Source organism: Stenella coeruleoalba (assembly GCF_951394435.1).
Source record: "Stenella coeruleoalba genome assembly, chromosome: 9".
Classification (NCBI taxonomy): Eukaryota; Metazoa; Chordata; class Mammalia; order Artiodactyla; family Delphinidae; genus Stenella; species Stenella coeruleoalba.
Window position 1 is genome coordinate 80,834,921 of NC_137155.1, and position 24,459 is coordinate 80,859,379.

Consider the following 24,459-nt stretch of genomic DNA (forward strand, 5'->3'; position numbering starts at 1 on the left):
TTAGTGATTTCTCCCCAACGAGATTCTAAGCGATGTAAAAGCTTTGAATCTTCTATTGCTTTCTTAGTTATCCCCAGGAGTGTCAAACACCATATACTTCCAGGATGCTGAATAAACCCAAACACCTGCTGGGGATTGGCTAGTACCTAGTTCACCTGTTAAGTTAAAGAAGGAGAATAAGTGGGTAATATATTGGTACTTCTTCACCGTATTCTGCTTGTCTTGGTGGGAAAAAAAGAGCTTTCACACTTACTGAGTTTAAAGAACAATACCAAGAACTACTCAGCAAGTAACACTGTGATAGGACTCTGTCCTTCCTGCAAAGACGGCAGAATTCTGCATTGCAAAACTACCACTTCTCCGTGGTCATTTTTAAGTCTTTTGTCATTTACAGACAGTTCTGGGTGTACTCTGATGCTTTTGTAAATATGTTCCTATAAAAGGGTTTCATCTTCAAGGAATTCATGGAAAAGACTCTGACAAGTACAGGTTTCTGGTAACTGTACTGCTGAACTGAATGAATAAGCATTTTCAGAACTCTAATGGAAAACTGATAAACTCATAAAAGTGCTAACAAAAGATCAAGATAAAAAAATTAATTACATGGGACTGAGTGAACTGATGAGGCTGATTATAATTTTGGTGACTTTCTGTTTGAATAAAAAAATAAATAAAATTTAAAAAAAATAAATACCACTTCTTTCCCTGAGGAGTCTTTTCACATTTCAGTAAACTATCCATGTTTGATTAAAATGAAAAGGTACCAGGCCATAATTGATGTGTGACTGAATTATTTATATTTTCAACAGGTGGAACATGAGAGGTCCTAGTGTTAGTCAAAGTTTTATATGTTTAGTCCCACTATTTTTCTGGTTGTCCAAAAATGAATGTGACTTCTAGAGAAAGTACTTCTGAATCTTTTTAGTGCTTCCATTTCTGACATTTGTATCAGAAGGTAATGGGTGTAAGTATTATGTAGTCCATAAAAGTATTCCCTCAATAAAAGGATAGTGTTCTTTGCCCACAGTGGGCCTATGTTTCCATCTACATTGGATCATTGTACCAAACATGGCAAAGAAAGGGAATTTCACTAACAAAAGATCAAGATGAAAAAAAAAAATTAATTACATGGGACTGAGTGAACTGATGAGGATGATTATTTTTGTGACTTTCTGTTTGAATAAAAAAAATATCCCACAAGGATTCAGAGGCAAAAAATATACAAATCAATTTTCACTGCAAAGTAAAGGAGCTGTTACAGTGGAGGATTATTGGACTAAATGTCAATATTATGACATAGCATGAGTGTGTTTCGTGTTTGGTCATCGCAATCACTGTTGCTTTTGTTGTGGTCATCCGTTTACAATGCTTGCTGTCAGTTTATTTATCTCTTGTAAAAATAAAATACAGTGTGTGTGTGTGAAAAAAAAAGAAAGAAAGAAAGGGAATTCCAACCCAAAAGACAGACTTAAACACTGCCTGCAGCCTTGAGGGTTAGTCAGCCGCTCGTCCACACCACGGCTCCACCTCTTAACCATCAAACCAGGGGTACCGGGAAAGAGTCCAGAGGAGCCAGAATTTGTTGTTGTTTTCATTGTTTTCCACAACTGAACCCCAGTGGCACTTTTGCGTGCTGATACAACCTTAAAATTTAGCACAGCTTGTCTTTGGGTCATCCAATCTTTCCCTTGGCTGTTTGTTCATTAAACAAAACTGACTCTTACCACCTAAGGCATGGATTTGCAAAGAACAGAAGCCCACTGCTCCCTTAGCTCAACTGGTTGGAGCATGAGGTTGGTGAGGTCCCAGTCTCATGCTTGGCCTTCAGGCAAACGAGACAGCTTAGCTCCATGCCAGAGCCTATTTGGACCTATTGATTGCATTGTTTCTTGGTCAGTGACAGCATCTTTAATGTTAACCTGCCATTGTTTACAAAATAAGGCAAATCAGTATGGCCGCTTGAGTACTGAAGTAGAGGTCTAACTCAAGATGAATATCCTACTAACGTGGACGTCAACATCTCCCTCCTCACTATCATCATCACAACTATGTATCAGGGATCCTACTTAGGACTTCACGCACTTTACCTTATCTTCATTGAAGACCTTATGAAGGAGGTACTATCATTATCTACTCTTCAGATGTAAGAAAGCTAACGTTTAGATCACTTTGCTGTACACCTGAAACTAACACAACATTGTAAATCAACTGTACTCCAATAAAAAATTTTTTAATTTAAACACACACACACACAGAAAAGAAAGCTAAGATTTAGAGAGATTAACTAGTGTACTTAAGGTAATATAGCTAATAAGTGTTACATCAGAATTTGAACCCAGAAGTCTGACTACAAAGCCTGACCTATTTCATATAATTCACATTAATCTGTTCTACTCCAAAGAGTATCAAGCACCACTAGATAAGTATTACAATAATCTATAATTTGAAAAGACAGCTCCTGAGGATGAATATCTATAGGACACAAATATCTCTACAACATATCTGCATAGGAATGATATGCCATTTGTTCTCTAAACAATATAAATGCAAACAGTCTCAGAGCTGAGATGACAAATCACTTTGAGAACTCTACTACATAGAATTGTCACAATATTAAATACTTAAAGTTAAAATGTAAGAAATAGCACAAACACTAATAAAAGTTAGAATTCACTCTCGATTCATGTAAAGGGAAGCAAGGGTGAGCTGGAGCAAGAATACATCACCATCCTCACATCCCACGGGAGCCCAGGGTGGCACTTTTTGACTTCGAAGGTGGGCCTAACCAGTAGATCTGGGGCTACATTGTACCAAGGAACCCAGCCTCCCCAAGCACAGAGGGAGCCTGGGAGAGTCTTGGAAGGAGACAAATGGCCAACATTGAAAACACATGTCTATCAGCTTGCTGGGCCAAATGAAATAAAGCAGCAGAGATTGGCCTCGTTCTGGAAACAGATAAAGGTGGCTTTGGACAATGCTATACCTGGACCCCTTCCCACCCCACCAGCCTGGTGCTCATTATGTATTTAAAATACATAAAGATTACATGTATATTTTTATGTTATTAACGGTGCTTAGAGATAGGGAAAGTCCCTATTACAGCTGAAAGAGATGTCTCTGTCTTTTGCCAGAGAATGTGTTTTACCAATTAAATGGGTAAATAGGCCCTTTTCCCCCACTGTGGGTAAAGGGCCTCTTGTGACCCTCTATTGATTAAGACTGCTGTGGAATGTTATTTGCAATCTCCATTTACATAATGGAAATCAGGAGGTAGCTGTCATGGTTTCTGAAGACAGATTGCTGGTAGCTGAGACAAATCGCAGCCTCTTTCGTCACTTACTCTTCTCAATCCCCTGTCAATGTGTATCTTAAGTCCAGGTTTCTTAAATCGGTCTGCTCCACTGTCACAGGTAATAAAAATGAGGCAAAGTGACCATCTGAGTGACCCTGCTTTAGGAACCCTGTTCAAGTGACCATTCTGCTGACCATCACTCCTGAGCCACACATTATTTAATAAGGAACACAACCTCCAAAAGAGCACACAATTAAAAATAGATCCATACGGCAGCTGCTGTGATTATGACCAATAAGAACAGAAATTCAACCAGGCATGAATCAAAAGAAAAAAGGCCGCTGCCAGACAGAACATTGTTCAACCTCATTTTTGTCTTGTGTACTTTGACTTGCTAAGTCAGCCAGCGGACGATTTGCACGGAGCAGAGTTTCTCAAAGTGTGGTCTGCGAAACGGCAGCATCAGCATCACCTGGTTACCGTTAGCAGTGCCAGGTCTCAGACCCCAACCCAGACTTACCGACTCAGAAGCTCTGCCGGCGGGGGTGGGGTGGGGACTCAGCTTCCACGCTTCACAAAGCCTCTGGGTGATTTGGATGCATGCTAGAGTTTGAGAGCTACTGGGCAGGAGCCAGGGGCAGCCCTCGGATGCTAAGTCTTCCCGCAGAAAGTACAGCTGTTGGTTGTAAAAAGTTATCTTCTGAAGAGTCTGGGAAGAAACCAGTCCTGAAACCAAATAAAACCACTGCCGTCTTCAATTGTGCTGTAAGCTAAAACTTCTCTTTTAAAAAAAAAAAAATCAAGTCTTGGGCTTCTCTGATGGCACAGTGGTTGAGAGTCCGCCTGCCGATGCAGGGTACACGGGTTCGTGCCCCGGTCCGGGAAGATCCCACATGCCGCGGAGCGGCTGGGCCCGTGAGCCATGGCCGCTGAGCCTGCGCGTCTGGAGCCTGTGCGTCCGGCGCCTGCGCGTCCGGAGCCTGTGCTCCGCAATGGGAGAGGCCACGATAGTGAGACGCCCGCGTACCGCCAAAAAAAAAAAAAAAAAAAAAAAAAAAAAAGTGTATAGCACTGTTACAAGCCATTCTCTTGGAAAGACTCCTCACTACTTTCAAAACAACCTCGTTATTATTTATTTATTTATTTAAATTGGATCAAAGATTCTTTAAATTCTATAGTGCTTTACGACTTTCAAAAGTTTCACACACATGATTTCATATAATCCCATAATAACCCTTTTTTCCCCTCCCCCTTTATTGCCTCTCCCCTCTTTCCTCTCCTCACTCATAGCCGCTAGTTAAAACAAACTTATTATTTAAAACACTCAAAAGATAGGCATTAATCACTACGTAACGTCTTAAGAGGTCTTCAGTATTCACTGTAGGGTGTCAGACCTTTCGAGGCTAGGAAAAGGGAAAGTAAGAAATACTTAAATTCACCAAGTTTAAAATCTGCTCCAGCCAACAAGTCACGATGCTCCTTTAATGGTCTGAGCACATGACCACTACACTTGTTCTAAGTTACTGCATGTCAAAAAGAGACACCACCTGCGAGGTGGGCCTGTATCACGTGCGTCTGCCTTATAGCAAGGTGCTTTTGGTGATTCATTAATTCAGCCCCTTTGTTGGTCCAAGAAGGGGCTCTATGAGACCAAAATTCACTCTGGAGCTAATAGTGCTTGGAATGCCTCTAGCATTGTTTTCACTTTTTTTTCAAATGATAAATGACCTTAAGAAATCAAAGTCAAGTAACCTATCAGTAAGGGATTTATTAAATACATGATGCTCTCTTCATATAGTTAAAAACCAAGCAGCTAAAGTTTTACAGTTCTCAGCCCTGGACAAATAACAGAATCATCTAATGATCATTTAAAATATACCAATGCCAGGGCTCCACCCCAGTTTCATTGGTCTTGGGTAGGGTTTGGGCTTTTTTAAAACCTATCCAGGTGATGCTAACAGGCAGCTAGGGTTGAGAATTACTGAGGTGAATCTATATTAGCCAACATGGAAATCTCTCCCAGGCATATTGTTATATGAAAAAGAAAGCCATAAGACATATCTATTAATAAAATTCTGTGTATGTGTGTGACGTCACGAATAGATATGTGTTTGGATGTGGTCTCTTTCCATTTTACACTATTTACTTATTCATTGCTTAGACTTTTCAAAATGAGAATGTGCTCGTGTCTTTTACTTATTTAATTTTTAATCTTAAAAATCTGTTTAGAGAAAATGTGAATTGGTAGGAAAATGAGGCAGCACATGAAAATATAGGAACTCCCAAAATATACCACCTGTCCTTTCTCCCCTTCTCCTTCCTTCTGTTCCTTTTTGTCAATGAGTACAAAAGTAAAATACACAAAATCCCATTTCTGTTCTATCTACCCAACACCTACTATTTCCAATATCTGGGATTGGGGTGAGGGAGGTGGAGGAAGTGGAAGGGGTAGAGAGATATGGTTCATTCATTCATTTATTCAGCAAACATTTATTGGGTTCCCAGATAGGCCCTTACTAGGTGCTGGAAATAACAGCAACAAACAAGATATATATGCCCTCATGGTTATCATGGATATCATCCTGCCCTCGTGGAGCTCTGTTACATGTAACAAAGAAACTTAATGTAGTGGAGAGAAGTAAGAAAAGACTTCCCGAAGTGCAGGTAGACCTTCATCTTGGGAGAAATAGCGGCCACTAGAACTTTAAGAAGAGGAGTGGCATGACCACGTCTGCATATTTACGTGTCCCTATGGCTTCAAGTTGTGTCAGTGACCATGGGCCATGCCCATTTCCCCCTCTACCCCAACTTAAGGCCACTAAGAGAGAACATCCATCGTCTCTCATCCGAGGTGAATAGGCTCTTTACAAAACTAAATTAGAGCTTGCTACAGGAGCAGAGCATTGACTAAAGGAATCTATCTTTCAATTTTCCATTATCTGTTTGCCATCAAATAAGATTAAACGTGAAATGTTACCTCTTGCTGAGTTTATTGATTGGGCTCATTTTTCTGCCCATGTAACTAGATGAGCCTGAATACGGCAGATATACCTGTTCAGAGTTTACAGTTAAGAAAGCCCATTGTATGCAATAAATAACTCGCAAAATGCTTGGCTTTGTGGGAATGGTTACTGCAACTAGTAGAGTCTCTTGGAAGAAAATATATCTTTGTAAACATAGCGGGGTAGGCAAGCACATCCAGGGTAATGGGATGCTTCACTGTACTTCACTTACTTAACATGAAGGTCAGTTTTAGCCACTTATAACCAGGACACTTCCGCATGGTGAGAAATTATCTAGAAGTAATTCTAGATAATTATAGAATAATCCACACGTGGATTTCTATTTGATTGCTTTGGGAAGTATACACCACAGACTATCTAAACCCCATCCTTCAAGAGTTGAAAATTAATTCTCTAGGTAAAGTTCACCAGAAAAACATGAGAAAGAGAAATTATATCTGACACTGTCCTTTTCTAACCCCAATGCATCTATGTGGACATCAATATGTGTTACCTCCTACTATGAATGTGCTATTTTTAACTTATAATGTTCAATCTTTGCTCAAAGTAAGACATATGATTAGTGTTTTGAGGAACAGATTTGCTCTAATTTAAAAGAGAGGGGTGGAAATGTTCTAGAAAGGGGAAAAAATCCGAGCGCTTTATAAAACATATGCAAATTCCTTGAAACTGCTTTATAAAACAAATTTAAATTACGGGCTTCCCAGTCAACATTTCCAAAAGGCCCTCTCATTCTTTTTTAATTCTTTTCAAACTAAGCAGCCTCCATCTGAGAGCTGGACCCCTCTTTTCTTTGGTCTGTCTGCAACACAGGAGCCACTGAAATGGCATATTAACCTTCATGTAGGTTGGAGCAGTTCTGGGTTCTCTGGGTTTGCTACTCTGCAGTTATGGGTCACATTATCCTAATCGATTCTACTGTTATCTAAAACCATTAACTTGGTACAGGGATTAAACAGTCACCTAGGTGACCACTCTGCCGCCATGTTAACCCATATATGACACGTGTGTGTGTGTGTGTCAAGGCTGCGTGTAGTGCTTCTAAAAAGTTCAGATCATTGAAGTCTTGTTCTGTGACTCTCAAACTTGTTTTCACTCCCAACACACCTGACAAATGAGATACTTCAATCAGTAAAAATGGGTCTAGGGAGGGGGTTGGGAGACACACACTCACTCACTGTGTCTGTCACATGAAAAGCCTCTGAGGTAGTTTTGATAGCCTACACCCCCCCCCCCGCAGGGCATGAGGAGAGAGGGTGTAAGCCCCGCCCACACTCAGGGTTGACAATCATTGGTTTAGTATGGCATTCAGTGCCCCAAGGGGCGAGGCCACAGGCCAGCTTCCGCCCCACACCCACCCCACAATGAAGTCTGGCTCCACCCACTGCCGAATTCTCCGCTGAAGTTAAAGGGCTGATTTTACCATTTGCCCCTGAGCTTTGATAGGAAGAGAAACAAAGATAGGGCAACATTCCTTCCCTCTAGAGAAAAGCAGGACCAGCTATACACCACAGCAGAGGAGTTGCCCCTCACGCCGACAAGGTGCAGGATCTGGGGGGCTAAATGAAGCTCCCCCCAATGCCTGAATCCCCTTGACAAAGACAAATCATTTCATTGCACCACAATTAGCGATCCCATGGAAAACAGGATCCTCCTCTGACTTAAACACAGACATGTTATATGCAGATGACTGATAACACATGCATAGCTCCTTTCCTGAAACAAGGCTTTGATCAGGAGAATGGAGAGGGACACGAGGCCAGGAGAGGCTGCCACAGGAGGGCCAGACTGAAGGAAGAGGAAGATGGGCATGCCTGGGGGACTTTGTCTCCTTCACAATGTAGCCCAGGCAGATAACACACGGCTTTAACAGGACTGTCCAGAAAAAGAGAACTGGGACCTTTGGAGACTACTTCTGATTTCAGCCCAAATATTTTCCATACAATTTTAAACAGATTCCAGCTACATTCTAAAAACCCCAATTAATGCTTATTGTTGAGCAGGACAATAAGTAAATTCATTAATCAAGACCTTGTTTACACCCCTCATGGTCAAGGTTAACTGTGTTTTTCCAAACCAAGATGCTCGACCTTCTGTGACTCCATTAATCCAGGAATAAGTGGCGCTATACTGATATCCAGGCATCGTTTTAGATACTATGGGTCATATGCTGTCCTGGAGGGGCCCAAGCGCCATAAAACTGTCCTAAATGTTTAATTTTATTCAGGTCATAGCATTTGTTTAATCAAATTATTATCTTTCAAAATGGAACGGTAAGCGAATCCCCAAAGCATTAATTTGCTAATCATTCCTTTGATAACTATTCTAATATTTCATGTCAGTCCTAGCATATGTGTTTAAACAGAATATATATTCACACATAAAGTGAAACATTTTCTATTCCAAGAGTGACCATCACCATTTCATAATTAATATCAGTGTGGAGTGCTGGCTGGAGGTCTCATGTGAATCGTCAAAGTAAACTAAAGTAGCACAACAGCGATTAAGTTGTAATTATCAATTCACAGTCATGTGGTTCCAGGTTCAGCTGGAAGATGGGCTGACCACTTACATTTTCTCACTTACTTGTAAAAGACAGATTTTTCAAGCCCCGCTTATTTGGTTCATAAATATATCTGCTCCCATATATTCAATGCTCATTCCAGGCCAGCATACCGGTCTTAGTCATGACATCTACCATAACCAACATCTCCTCCTGGCTAAAAGTCACCCAGTCCCTGTGCTTTGGTAAAGGGTGGCAGCCCCATTTATGTGCAGACCACAGTCTCGAGACTTGACCTATAGCCCTGGACTCTGCCCAGAGTCAATGGTATTGTAATTCTCCCACATGATCAAATAAGGTCCCTCCAGAGTTACCCAAGAATTGGCCAGTCAGTGAGAGAAGAACAAAGTAAAGAGAAGCCAGGTCTAGAATGCATAAAAACAAAACCTACCCTTCAGTTGGCCCGAGGTCCCCTTTGGCAGCCCAAGCAGACGAAGGACACGTTCAGGTCCTGGTGGAATCCTTCACCTGCATTATCTCATTAAATCATCCAACAACCTAACACAGTGTTAACATCCCCATTTTACAGATAAGCTGATTCTGTAGCAAAATTAATGTAAACAAGTTTTGAAAACCTCAACTGAGCAATTATCACCTCCATCCCACTCCTCAAATCCTTGCCCACTTTTGGCACCAGACTCCAGGAAAGAGACAGGATTCACGGGAATTACGATGGGATTGATGGGAACCAGAATTAGTTTATAAGGGGAGAGTAACAGGAGGGAGATGATCCTCACGAAAGTTTCCCCTTCCCTAAAAGTGGGTGTTGATGAGTTAAGAACAGAAAAGAGATGCTTTGGAGCATCAGGGGAGGGAGATCAAGTCAGAGAGGAGAAGAGAACTGGGAAACTGGCTGGAGCTGGACATCACCCCAGAGCCGAAAATGCCATGCGGCTCAGCATCAGGATGCGGGAGAAATCCAAGATCCCAGGATGTTGGGGTAAACCTGGAGCTTCTGGTTCTGAATCTTGCCTCCAGGCAAGGGGTCAATTAGCCCAAGAGAAATCACTAACAACTTTCCAGTTTCCCTTGAAAGTTTCCAGAGATGGACAATTAGAGCACCCTTGGCTGCCTATTTTAATCTTGTGTCCTCCTCCTTGCCAAGGGGCTCTTCCTAAAGTCTGGCTCAGATATCTCAGGCATTCCCTGACACCTGTGTGTGACTCCTCGGCACTCCTTAAACACAGAGAGCTCCTGCTCAGCAGCCTCCTCATCTGAGAAAATTTCATCCATCTGAAAATAGTCACTAAGGGGCCTCTTACCATTCTCTCCTCCAAACTTAGGCAATTCATACAGAAGCTGGGGGGATGTTACAGACGTGAACCAGACTAGATGGTCCCCCAAGACAGCTTCCAAAGCGGAAAGCTTTTGATTCGAACCCTTCTATTTTCTGAAGTAAGTTTTCCATCACTTTGTTCATTGTTGTCACTATATCTGTCATCTGTCCAACTTCTCCATATTCTTTTAATATTTTTAAATCTAATATGCACAGAAACAGCTTCTTACAATATTAAACGAAGACTCATTAATTCAGAGTAAGCTGGAAAAGTCACGTCCCACTGAGTAAAAAATAAGAGTGAAAAGTATTTTCCATTTTTAAAATTATGTCTATTACAAAGGACTACATAACGGATGTTAATAAATAAAATGAGAAAGTTAATGAAAGATGAATTACAATAACTTTATGTTTATGGGACTTTATGCTTTCAAAATATTGTTCCATGTGTTGTTTTATTTTGCCAATTTTATTCAAAATGTAATCTATAGATAATAGATCATCCAACCTAAACCAAAAAGTCTCGAATTATCCTGCTAAATCTGAACTTTTAATTCAACAAGAATTACCTATAATTATTCTAAGTCTGCCTCAGAGCAGTCTGAATTAATGAGGTTCTGCTCTACTGTAGCTATCACAAACCTGACAACTTTATGGCCATCTTCTAGCCCAGAGTGTCACTCCCATCTACCCATTGGTAATAAATACTATTTCTCCACACAGGAACTTTTGTCATAACACAGCATCCCACGTTAAAGAAATTTCACCAAGTAAATTATCTTAAATCTCAAATACTATAGAAATGTCTGATCTGACAAATGAGCTAAGAGTTCATCAGACCCTCGAAAAACACTTGCTTTGCTTTAAAATAAGCCTCAATAAACAGCATATCCCAAGATACTGAGGACCCAACATGTCATAGAAATTATCACCTTTCTGTTTGTTCAGAAAAAAAAAGTCACAGTTAATCCAATTCATTCTTTTTAAAAATGGAACTAAATCAGCACTTGTAGAAACCTAGACACAAACGCCTCTCTGTGAGGAAACTGTGGCCCTGAGAGGGTCTACGAGCATCTTCACCACATTCACTTTCCTCTTAAACCTGCAGCTGGAGTCAGGACAATTTCTTGTCTTTCCACAACGGTCAGAATTGCCTAGTGCCTTTACCTACCTTAAAAAGTCTTAAAATGTTAGCCACCATGATGGACACGGAGCTCGCAGCAGCACCTATGACGCCAGAAATCTTGTCGGGCTTGGTGAAAACGGGTGGATCTCCATTAGCACACTTCACGTCAGAAGCATCTTTCTCTATCAGAGCCTGCACGAACGTTAGTGACTGCTCCAAAGCGTAGGTGTCCCTGGAGCAGGTGTCGAGGATCCGGACACCCAGAGTGATATTGGAGAGGAGATCAGGGTCCTTATTAATCTGGTCAATTGCATAAAGCATGGCCTCCAATCTGTGGATCCCTTTTTCCTTCTTCAGCTCCCCACAAGGCACCCCCCTCTCTCCCTTTGCGTGGACAGGAAAGAGACCTCCCAAAATGATGTCCCCGTCCACTCGTATGGAATGGGCATGCTCTTGACTGTGAGCTCTTTGCGTCATCGTGAGGATCCAGTAGAACTTGGCAGTCAGGAGGAAGAAACAAGGACACGAGGCTGATCGCTTTCCCTCGAATACCATTTTCTCCACAGGTGGTGTTGCAATCCAAGACCCAAAGTTTATTCTTGCCACAGAAGAAGGGGGACCACCTGAGGCTGTACCTTCTGGAGGCTACCATCAGGGCCCATGGGGAAAAGGCTCTGTGGGTTTCAGCAGGTGTTCTGGATTTGAATGTCACAGTGAATTTCCATCAGACCCCAAGGTTCAATTTTATTTCCGTATAAAGTCAACTTGCCTGGAATGATGCAAAAATTAGAGGAACAGCTGAGGTTCTGATGTTGGGATGAGGTCACCAATTCACATCCTTAAAGTCAGCCGTGTAGCAGAATTATTCCTGGGAGGCCGGAAGCAAAAAAAAGAAAGGGTTCAGTTCAAAGGGTCTACATTTTTCATATTTTAAGCCCTGTTTGCACCGACCTCTTTTTTATTGTTTAATTTTCCCTATTCAGTAAGAAACTAATTCTTTTTGTCCCCTTATGATTCTGAACACCTGGCTGCACTGCAGCTAAACAGAGAGATTGATGACACTTGTGGAGCAAGGGAAACAGAAACGCATCAGAAACTAGGTTGATTGTCCCAAATCAGAAAGCATTTTTATGTACAATTTCATTTCAATAAATCCAATTTCTGTGAAGGTAAAAATCCCGAGATTGATGGCATGAGTTCTTTTCAAATCTGTTTTTACTTTTTACAGCTGTCTGAATTTAGCATTTAAATTTCGTCCACAAAATCAGAAAGAAAGGCTGTTTTCTGTGATGTATTCAACAAGCCAGTCATTCGTTAATGACATTTTTGGTGCCTCAGATTTCCCAATGGGAAAAAGTGATTACTCAATCACACACAAAAAAAGAGAAAGGAATCCACCCAAGGAGCCCAAAATGTATAAGTTTTAGAGCTTGTGAAAAGATTAAACATAGAATGTCGGCTATTTTGTGTAAATTATCTTATTGTTCTCTGATAACAAAAGAATGACTTGAAAATTAAACACACAGGGTAGGTTATGTGTGAAAATACTCCTATTACCATTGTCAGAGTTTCCCATTAATTTGTCGGAGTGGAAGCAATGGGTATGATTACAGTTCTGAAGCAAACGCTTCTTGATCCTAGAATCACTAGAGAAAATCAGAGCTAGAGGTCTATTGAAGAGCTTCTTAATTTTGTCAGACTCAGTGGGGAAAACAGTTATTTCATCAAGACTAGAAATAACCTAGAGTGAAAACATCTACAAGCAAATCTATAGGAAAATTTTATTCTAGGACCTTCACTGTTAAAGAATGCCATGAGATTCTTTCAAAGGACTTTTGTGGAGGTTTAACTGAAAACAAGAACTGACTTCACATAAGGGAATCTGATGTTTGAAATGCACATGCGGTTAAGAGAATAAACAGCACCAGCGTATTTTGGTAGGATAGTTAATCTAATGTTCATTGCTCACCTATTTATACATATGGGTTTGAAACCTGAAATTTGGACAACTCTCCTCTACCCTAGCCAACCAACATCTGGTTGTGCTTTCCATTCACTTGTTCAATTTCCAGTTCATAAAATTTTCGTTCCTCCCCAACCCAAAGGAAAGGATGGTGCCTCTCTAGAGGCCAACTGAACATATATCCAAAAGCCTTCAGAGAAAGCTGCACTTTTTTCACTTTTAGATGAGGAAAGGGGGCTTGTTGTAGCCCACTGCCTGGGATTTCTGAGTTTACACCTGGAGCACACTCAGAAATACAGTCCATGGCCCAGTCTGCTGGGACAGTCCTCATCTGCCTATGACAAGCATTTCCTGCCTCCTGGCACATGCTAAGCCCTGGATTTCCCATATTCGGCCTCAAAATACTTCGTCCTTTTCTGATTTTTCTCATGACTTGACTAATATTCCATCACACGTGATTCTCTTAGCAGCTGCTTCTCCCTCAGAAAATCTGTGATTTGGCAACAGCCTGACCTCAGGCATTCCACAAAAGGAAACACTTAGAAAGTTAACTTGACTTTCTGTATGAAACCATTTAAGTGATGGACCATGGATTACACCAACCACCCATTAAGAGAAGGAGGATTGTGCTTTACAGTTTCACGAGGAAGACCAGTTAGAAGATAGTAAAATCTCATTAACTCTGATGACTAATTCAGGGCTTGTGACCAAGTCCACAGGGCTGGGCTGACCCTGAGCGTATCCTTTCCGGCAGAGCACAGAATGAATGGATACTCGAAGGAGAAATGATGAAGGGGAAAAGGAAGGGGACATGCCGTTCTTCAAGCCACCTCCCAAGTACTTAAAACACTTCAGAGAATAAATGGTTTTCAATTATAGACGACTATAAACTCAGTCTATCTGTTAATTACAAATCATCCTTACCTATGCTACTCACGTGGCGTTAACCTAGTTCCACTTGTTGTACAGCCCTGGAGGTAGTAAAATTGAGTTTCTTTTAAAGGTATTCATGTCTGCAATACTTTTTACTCTCTTTAGCATCTCATAGGTCTGTTTAGAGCTTTAAGTTAGGGAAAGATTGGGGAGTAAATAACAGAGAGACAGGAGTTAGTCTTGTTTAGGGGATGAATGCACTTAAATGGAAAACAAGAGGTACCATTTTGGTTGGGATTTACTGGGCAGTTTACTTGGATTTTTGCTTAAATTTCCTCCTTTGCAACACAGAATTAAAGGCACATAACCGCTCTGAAGCTCGGTTTTCTTGTCTGTAAAGGGATGCCACAAGGCACACACGGAAAGCGCGGTAGCTGGCACAGGGTAAGTGCTCGGTAAACAGGAGCGATCGTTGCTAGTCTGCAACTCATTTTCCACTAAAGCACAGCAACTTTTTCCGTATTTGCCCAGTTGGTGAGATTGTTACTGAAAACTTTTGTCACTTTGAAAGTAAAATCAGAGCTACTTACAAATGTCGAAATACAGCAGTTATTTCAAACTCTGATACACTGTCATACAAATCAGACTCTTGATGACTGGAAGGCTTAGTTTCCCTTTAAAATTCTAAGGAAACGTATATTTGAAAGTTTGTAGAAACCTACATAAATCTGGTGGCATCGCATAATCTTGCACTGCCTAATCTTGCTCTTGGGCAATTCTTGTGAGCTTTAATCTGAACTCATCCTAGTGGGCGTCAATGAATTTTAACAAAATGACCTTTTTGTGCTATCGAGCCAGACAGCTCTACTTCATGTTCTGTGCTTGATTTAAAATCAGTTTTTCTCTCAAACGGACCTTCCTCTGGGCTTTGACAGAAACCTCACCTGAGATGATGGACTTCTTCAAGGAGGCGTGAGGTCCACACTCCTGAAAGCGACCTCTGAGGGGAGAAGACACCTTCCACTATTTCTGAGCCCTCAGGCGGAGGGCTTCCAGGAGGCTTAACCATTAAATGCTCGCGCTCAGCCCTTCCTGTTCATTCATTCCCTCCCAGCTGGTCCTAAGTACACGGTAAATGGGTAGATCATTAGCACTTCCATTACCCACCTCCGTGGCCCGGGTCTGCTGGGGAGCAGGCCCCCCCCCAGCTGGGACATGAGTCTGTGGCTCCCTCACAGGCTCTAGCTATTTCCTGAAAGGCCAGGAATATGGACAGCTCCTCAAGGACCAGGGCCCTGAATTCTGCTGCTTTTTACCTTCTAGGTACCTTCTCTGAACCAAAGTCTCAAGCACCTAACAGAGTATCTCACTGAATTTTCATACACCAATCATTAGGTCTTGTAAATGAGAAAAAAAGGCTCCAAGAGGTTGAGTATGGCCCAAAGCCCTCAGCTAGTAAATGGCACCACGGTTGAAGTCCTCAGGACCTCCAGGTGGGTCCTGCCCTTTGAGAAAGCCCCCAGTCTCTGCAGAGGCTGATTGGGACAGCACAAGCAAGGGGGAAGGCCCTGCCCCTCCACTGAAATCTTTCAGAAATGTGCATATCTTTGAGCGTTAGCTCTTTAAGAAAAATAATGAACTAATTAGGAGGGGACAATCTGGGGGCATTTCCAGGGCAGGGTGATTTCTGAAGGTTTCAACGAGTTGAGAATATCAAATGTAGTTTGTCCAAACCCCTCTGCTTCAAATCCGGTTTCCCAGACAGCCTGACACCAGTGAGAACAAACCCACCACGCCATGTGGGATCTATCTGGGTCTGTCACCAGGTCTTCCTCCAGCAACCTGGCAAGTGCTTTTAAGACACGGTGTGGTAAAATCCTTACAGGGATAGCAATAGCCAAGAACTGTAATCGTTTTCTCAGAAAAAGGCCAAACAGCCTCCCTCTGCTGTGTTCCATTCAGCTCTTTAACAAATAGGTTAAGCTCAATATCGTCATCAATTCACAAAATTGCAAATCCGGCAGTTTTTCTTGAAACAGCCCACGTTTGCAGCTCTTTTTGGTTGTTTTAGAAAATGCATCCTATTTGTTTATCATCTCCTGTGCCACCACAGGTATGCACAGCCCTGGAATCTTGGTGGGGACAGAATGAGGATGGGCTAGACAGAGACTGCCCTGGCAACAGAGGCCTGGAATTGGATCCTTGTCTGACAGTCGCTGGCTGGTGACACTGAGCACGTCACTTCACCTCTGTGTGCTTCCATTTCCTCATCTGTGAAATGAGTGAGATGGACCATATAATCTCTAAGGTGTCTTCCAGCTTCCTGTTCTGAGGTTCTATTATTTAATGATAAGGAAATATGAGATTATGCTCAAAACACCAGAGCAAGGCTTTGCCAACTGAACACAATAAATGATTTCGTTTGCAAGCTGAGTGGCTTTTCCCCATCGGTGAGAGAGGGTTGTAAAAGCTCTTCTCTACAAGCAGGCCCCATATTAAGAAAATCTGATACATGAGAGGCTCAATTTACTAAACAGATAAATTAGAAGGTGATTATTTGCATTACAAAAGAATTCACCACAGGTTTCCTTTAAATAGCTAAATCCCCCGTGCATTTAAAATGCAATCTGAGATATTTTTTTTTAAAAAAGAGGCAAAAAAAAATGCAATTTGATTTAGAATTCAATTTGCACCATTTTTTTCAATAACACAGCTATTGCATAAAAAGACCACATTTAAAGTAATGAGAAGCGACTTTTATAGTATGTATCATATAAGAAGAGGGAAAGGGGCTGAAACAAACATTTACTGAACGCTACAGCGTGCCTGGAGCACGTTACCTCATTTGCATTACAAGATACACCAATGAGGTTGGTATCACGGCCCCCATTTGGTATATAAGGAACCTAAAAACAGAAAGATTATATGAATGTGTCTAAAATCTTGGGCCAGAACTCAAATGCAGGACTGTGATATGTTCTTTCCCTTACCCCACACCCCTTGGGTGCAGCAGACCATGAAGAATGTCAAGCTGACCCTGATTTGATGATGTGGGCTGTGAGTGTGGCATCCTAGGTTCTGAGAAGTACCCCCCAGTACTCACTCCATGGCACTGGGCAAGTCACTTAACCTGGGATCAGTTTCTTTGTTTCTAAACTGAGGAATGATTTCTGGCCACCTCCTACGGTTGCGAAATGAAATGATATATGTCAAAGTACTTTATAAACTGGCAAGTGCTATAAGAATGTACAGGGAAACTATCATTTAACAATCAGTCCCGCTGGGACTTCCCTAGTGGTGCAGTGGTTAAGAATCCGCCTGCCAATACAGGGGACACGGGTTCAGTCCCTGGTCTGGGAAGATCCCACATGCCGTGGAGAGACTAAGCCCATGCACCACAACTACTAAGCCTGCGTTCTAGAGCCCGAGAACCACAACTACTGAGCCCACGTGCCACAACTACTGAAGCCCGCACACCTAGAGCCCGGGCTCCGCAACAAGAGAAGCCACCGCAATGAGAAGCCCGAGCACCGCAATGAAGAGTAGTCCCCACTCGCTGCAACTAGAGAAAGCCAGGGCGCAGCAACGAAGACCCAACTCAGCCAAAAACAAATAAATAAATAAAAAATAAATTTATTTAAAAAAAAATCAGTCCTACAATTCAAATATTTTACTGGTGTACTGTGCTTAGAAGACCCTAAAAAAACACTTTCCCATCATACACAGGGCTGGTCAGACCTTAACAAGTCATGCGTCCAAGAAATCAAAGGGAAAACTGGAAAGAAGGACACAAGAGGAAAAGTCAATGGAAATCAACATCTGGCTGGAAAGCTGAAGTTCATGGACACTTGGAGCACCCAAAGTGCTGTTCTGAAGAAAGTGGTGACAAGATATTCTTCTGTAGTGAGAAGAGGACAATAGGATGCCTTCCTAAGTTGTATGCAGGACAAGATGCAGAGCTTCTACCACTACGGCTCATTACCACTAGAAAAGTTAGCCAGTAAACAGCCAGAAGATTTCTATCTGCAGGGATACCCTTGCCTGGAAAAGTATGTGCTCAATAATTTGCACATACTCCTCTTCAGCCTCTCCTACATCTTCCCACTTCTGCGCACCTGCTCCCTCCTCCCCCAGACCTGGATCTCCCCCCTCCCTCACGGCTGATGTGTCCTACAGGTCACAACCTTAAGAGCTGGTTTCCTGTTACCGTGGCCCTCCCCAGGGAGTGAGTAAATTCATCAACAGGTATCACAACCTGAAGATGAATTACTGTCATCCCCCAACTGGAACATCTGCATTTATAAGACCATTTCCAGGAGATCCATAATTTCTTTACCAAAGAAATGTCTCTAATAGTGGTTAAGACTGGCACTGTAACAAACCAAAGCCGGGAGTTATCATAAGTCAGGAGCCTCTCAAATCCATCCCATGGCAATGCCCACCACTCAGAAGGCAGGTCCTGGGAGAAAAATGCATCATGCTCAAGGTCCTCAGTCAGTGGGTGAGTTCATCACAAGTTGTCCAAGTACCAAGTAGAAATAACAATCAAACCAAAGAACTCTCTGAGGGAAGGAAGGAAGGAAAGAAGAAGGGAGGGAGGGAGAGAGGGAGGGAGGGAGGGAGAGGGAAGGTGGAAGGAAGGAAGGAAGGAAGGAAGGAAGGAAGGAAGGAAGGAAGGAAGGGAGGGAGGGAGGGAGGGAGGAAAGGAGGGGGGAAGGAAGGAAGGGAGGAAGATAGTTCAAATATAAATTTCTAGCAGACAGAAGACCCCCCTTGGGATGGAAACATTATAATCCAGCTGGCTCTCCGTTCATATCTTTTCCTCCCACACAACATGGGGTGGCTGTCCCCCCTGAGCAAACTACATGAGTGAGTCTGGTCATGTCCAATCAGGTTCTATCAAGAAAACAGCAACAGTTTCCTGAACCTTCAAAAGCCAGCCTATTTGACAAGCATCGAGATATGGCCAGATCTTTGCTGTGGGTCCAGCTAAGAGATTACTCCAGGCAACCATTTCTTTTTAAGACACTGCGACAGGGCAACCCCATTCCCTGGACTAAAGCAAAGTCCTGTTTCTGTTGAGTATTCTAACTACAGGAGGAAGACCGTGAGAAAAGAACTTGGAAGGAAAAAAGCATTGCTACCACGAGCACATGTATACAGTGTTCTGTGCCTCATGCCCTGAAGACAGCGAAACGCTCTTACACAATGATTGGCACTAGATGTTGCCAAAGTGAACGTCTACGGGTTGTTTGCTGCATAAATACCAATTAAACAAGCCCTGCAGCAGCTTCAACCTGCCCAGCCAACTTTGAAAAGAGCACATCTCTCCAGACCTCTAACTTTCTCCTGCACTCATTAGAGCTCAACTCTTCCTTTTATCTATTCCTTTTGGATTTAGATGTTTTTAGCATTATTAAGTAGTAATAATTAGCAAAAGGAGCAGGAGGGCAGAACTAGCTAGCACAAACCAAGTAGAACAAATGGAGCCTAAGTAACAGTACAGAGCTGTGTTCTCAGCATCTTTTTCTTTATTCTGGATAAATCCTCTCCTGGGGAGCCTCCCCTCACCTATTTCTCCCCATATCCCTGATTTAAAAGCAAGAATTCTTTGTCTTTATCTCAAGTATGATACAACCTGTAGTTGACTTTGAAATGGGAAAATTGCATTTAAAAAGCTTACTTCATCTTCCCCGATGGGTAAGGCTTTTCAAAATTATCAAACCACATATTTTCAAGAAACAGGCAATGAACTCCACACAGCTGGTTCTGTCTCCGACAGAGATCTTTGAGGACATTATTCACAAGCAAGGGACCAAGGTACACTAAAGTGGTTTCTGTAGCCATTTGCAATTACTGACAATTTCATAACGGAAAATGGAAATTATAGTCAAGTGCAATAAACTGTTTATCCAAGATCTACCTGCTGGTGGCTCTTTTTTCTCTTTTTATTTTTTCTTTCAAGCAAAATACCAGCTATCATCGGAATGCATTTCTCCCGTTTATGATTTTCCTTATCGATACCTCCACCACCAACCCTGTTTTCCAGTTCTGATGTTGGCAGGATTTGTATTCAATCGCGGTCGTGGCCGAGACGGTAGTGTATTCTTGGATGTTTGCGAGACTCCCACGCCGTCAGGTCTGTGGGAAAGGATCACCCCCCAAATGGCAAATAGGGCATTTCCTCCTCGGGCGGGACTCGCTCCGGGGACTGAGGGTTTGGGGCTTCTGCAGCTGGCGGGTGGGTCTATTTTCACCCCTGCCCTCCCGGGCGCGCAGACACCCTCTGATCCCGGGCCCCGGGGGAAACAATTCTTCAGGGAAGCGTCGAGGGCGCCGTCTTGCGCAGTTGGCTGACTCGCACACCCCTCCGCATTTCATGTGCACCGAGGAAGCGTGTCAGACGGGGTTTTGGGGGGCGGGGGACTCTGTTACATTTTCACCAACTGTACGAACCTCAGAGGATCTCCGAGCTGCTTTGCAGAGCCCCTGGGCTCGCTCTCAGCGCGGCTCAGAGGTTCTCCGCCTCTGCCTCTATCTCAGCCCGCAGCCACTCACCCCGCCCCCGCTCCCCTCTTCCCTGTCGCATCTTCCTTTTTCTTCTCTGTTCCTTCGTCTGTTGAACCCCGGCTCCGGGTAGAGCCAGGGCCTTAGGAGAAGTACCCGGTTCCTCTTGCCTTTCCCGCGCCGCCGGGGTATTCCGGCGCCGCCCCAGTCCCCCGGCGCGCCCGGGGATCCGGGCTCCGCGCGCTGCAGGGCAGGGAGCGCCTCCGCCCCCGCCGCACCTGGCCGCCGCGAGCGCCCACACCCCGCGCGGGTCCCAGCCAAACTGGGGCCACGCTGGCCGTAGGTGCTTCGGAGGCGCTGTCGGGGGCATTGCCTTTGTCGTTTAAACTCAAGATCCCCGAGACCATTACTCCTCCTCCCACCCCCAGCAGGACACGGAACTCCAGTGTTTTCCTGAAAGCCGCAAAAGGGGGGCGCGGAAACCCCAACCTCGCCGGTCTAACTCGGGGAACGCAAGCTCAGGCATACCACGCGTACGCTGTGTGGGGATGTGGGGTCTCGAGAACCCCCAAACCACCCGGCTTCCCCCGCGACCCCCATCTTCCCTAGATCCTGCTTAGACATTCATCCAGCCCCACGCTCAGGAAGGCGGGGGTTACCCCAACTCATCCCGGAAGCCTCTAACTTCGGAAATCCCTCCCGTTAGTTCGCGGAACGGAGGTACCTCGTCATCTCGGCGGGGCAAGTCCGGATTCCGCCAGGGCAGATCCAGGAGGTCACACGGGGCAGGCAATCCGCGGAAGGAGCGCTTTACAATCCTGCCGCCGCACGCCCCATCCGAGCACCCTAGGCGCGCCTGCCCCTTCCCGTCACCCTTCAGTCTCCCATTCGCCGACTAAACTTTTGGGGGACCACATCTCCAAGCCCTGGGAGTTCCATGCTAAGCCTGCCTCTTTTCTGAACCTCCTCACTGGAATGTAATCATGGGAAGATAAGAGGGGTGGCTGCCTTGTTCTTTGCAACGTAAAATCAACAGACACCCAATCAAGCTCCGATGCCCGGCCAGCCCCTCGCCCCCTGGTGCCCACTCTCCCTCGCCTCTCATTCCCGTCACCTCCGCCCACCAGTTCTCTCCCGGACCCCGGGTGTGCAAGGCCATCTACTTGTGCCCAGGAAAAGCAAATCACTAAAGTGATCTGGGAAGGAACGGTGCACCTGGCTGTCCACTGAACGGTTTTAGGGAAGAAAACGAAAAGGGGAATCAAAACGGGGGAATTCTCTTTTTTCCTCAAGCACAGCCTTTGGGGAGAGTTCGGGGATGGGGGCTTTTTTTGCCTGTGGTTCGGCACTTGCTCTTCTCTTTTCCTCTCTCCGCTGCTCGGCGAGCCTTACCCTGCTCCCCACAGAGGGCGCGGTGAGGAAGCCCGCGGGGGGCCCGCAGCTCCATGTCAGCGCCGCCAACGCCGCCGCCGCCGCTCTAGGAGAGCACCGCGGCCGCACTTGTGGCTGGTCTCGGGGCTGAGGGGGCTGAGCTGGCCCAGCCGGCGCCAGGTCTCTTCCATGTGAATAACAAATACTCCCACCGGCGGCCGCGATTGGCCTGCGCCCGGCGCCTCCAGATCCTCCGCCCGCGGCCATTCACCCGGCGCGGTGCGGGGAGCCGCGGCCGGGATCGCGCCCGGGATCGCCAATCGCTTTGCGCCAACCAGTCACTTCGGGAAGCAGGAGGAGGAACCCCGAGGGGTGGGAGCCCCTGGATTTCGGATTTCGGTGTCTCGGTTCTGCCCGGATACGGGCAGGGAGAGGGACACTCGACCGGCGGCGGATTCCCCTCCGCGCTACATCAGCCCTCAGCGATGCGGGGACCAGAAATGTCAATAGTTCTGATTTTAAAAATCACTGCATCCGCCCCTCCCCGACAAAAAAAGGGAGGACCCAAAGACTGGGGGTGGGGCGGGGAGGGTAGGAAGAAGTACGGGTGGCTGTAAGTAGGAGTAAGGCTGTGAAGGAGAGGAGCGCCTCCGACTGCCAGACGAGCCCGGGACACGCGCGGGAAGCGCAGCACGAAGGCCACCCGGAGCACGTAGTCGGGACCACGAGCCCGGGGCTTGCCTTCGTGAGCAATGGGTCACGAAAAGGGTCACCGTGAAGAATACACGGTAGACGGCACGTGTCCCGCCCCACGCTTTCTTGTTGGGGATGCTCAGAGTAAAGCCTTCAGCTGCGCGCTTCCCCTGCAAAGTTTGCTCGCGCCGCGCTACCGCTCGGCCATTTATCCTGCCCCGCGGCACCGGGCGATCGTCTCCCCGCCCCCAGCCCGCGGCTCTCGGGGCGCAGTCTACAGAACCCCCGCAGCCCGAGCATGGACGGAAGATCGGGCCGCTGCGGGCCCTGCGCAGAAGGGGGCGCGGGCCGGCACGGTGACCGGCATCTTATTGAGCTGATTCAAGCAGCTGCAGATACGGGGCGGGAAAATCCTGGGGACCCACGCCACGCAGCTCCTGGGTTCCCGAGGGGTAACTCAACCGATGGAAGCCCGCCGGACTCGACGGGCACGGCCCAGAGGCACTCTCCACGAGTTACTGCCCAGGCGCCCCGCACCTGCCCGGGGCGAAGGAAAGGAGCCGCTCGCCGCCCAGCGCCCGGGAAGCTGCGGCCCGCCCGACCTTGTGTTGGTGAGAAAGTTCCATCTAGAGGCGGCCGCGCGCAACTGCAGCCGGCGCCCCAGGCCTGACCTCCTGCCTTGGCCGCCCGGTGAGCCAGGGAGGGAGTGCCGCCTCTCCCCACCTCCCAGACAGCGTGGGAACGCTGGGGCAGAGGGGGACAGCCAGCAGGAGATGGGGAGGATGGAGGAGGGGAGGACAGACCCGGTGCATGGCAGGCCCTCTACCCCCTGTCGCATCTCTGCAATGAATTCCAACTTCCTAAGCATCATGAACTTCATAAGCATCATGACAGGTACCTTGCGTTATTCTGTATATTGCTTATCCGGCGTGGGCTTCTTTCATTCTCACACCAACTCTGAGGTGATCAAAATTATTAAGTCCACTCTACAGATGAAGAAGGAAACCGAGGCTTAGAGACACAGCTAGAAAGCACTAGAGCCAGAAATCAGAGCACCCTGGCTTCCAAGCCCCATACACACTTTCTCTCTGGGGCTGTTGCTTTTCCCAAGTCTGGTGTTAGGGTACCAAGTTTCCTCTTTCATAAAGCCACCCTCGCCCTATGTCACTTAGGAAAAAAATCTACAGGTTTCCAGCCCAGGAGATCTCTTCTCCTTTCATTTCCATGTCTTCGCATTCCTTTCCCTTCCCTCTCTCATCACCACATGAGGAGCTAGCTATTCGATTGTAGAATCATGATTTTAGGGCTGCAACCGCCTGGAGGGAGGATGGAGAGTTTGGAGAGATAAAATAGGCTGGATCCCCTGTCCTCAAGTTTTTATACCGGGATCCTCAATTCACTGTGAACGCACAGCACAGCCTTGAGGGAGTGACCAGGGGGCAGTGCAGCCTGGGGCAGGGAAGGTGCAAACAGAGAAGGCGGCTTCATTGATACAGAGATGGAGCTGGGAGGGCTCATGGGTCACATGCCTGCCCATGAAGCTTGGGGAACTTTCTTATGAACTGGAAGGGCTCCGTCTTCCCCCAGAAGTGTGAAGGTAAGCTGAGCAGCCTGATGTCCGTAGTAGACAGCCCACCCCCGCCACACACTGCAGACTGGCGCCATCTGGCTCAGCAGAGCAATGCAGGTGTGTGAATAAGTCCCTCTGTAAACCCTTTTCTATGTGTGCCTTAATACATTTGGGGGGAGGGACTTCCCTGGTGGTCCAGTGG

At 45.4% G+C, this 24,459-nt stretch overlaps 1 protein-coding gene across 2 annotated transcripts in view; it reads right to left on the reverse strand.

The window, feature by feature from the left end:
* Positions 1-22,651, reverse strand: part of GRM8 (glutamate metabotropic receptor 8) — a 760,483-nt gene extending 737,832 nt beyond the window's left edge. Inside the window, exons 1-2 of one of the 2 annotated variants that reach the window (XM_079931466.1) lie at positions 22,016-22,651; positions 11,326-12,148 (exon numbers count right to left, since the gene is read on the reverse strand). In XM_079931466.1, coding sequence (XP_079787592.1) covers positions 11,326-11,835 — 510 coding nt within the window. In that variant the 5' untranslated portion in view covers positions 11,836-12,148; positions 22,016-22,651. Of the gene's footprint in view, positions 1-11,325; positions 12,149-21,347; positions 21,580-22,015 lie in introns of those variants that run through there. The other variant, XM_079931465.1, reaches the window with a different exon arrangement.
* Positions 22,652-24,459: the final 1,808 nt, after the last annotated feature.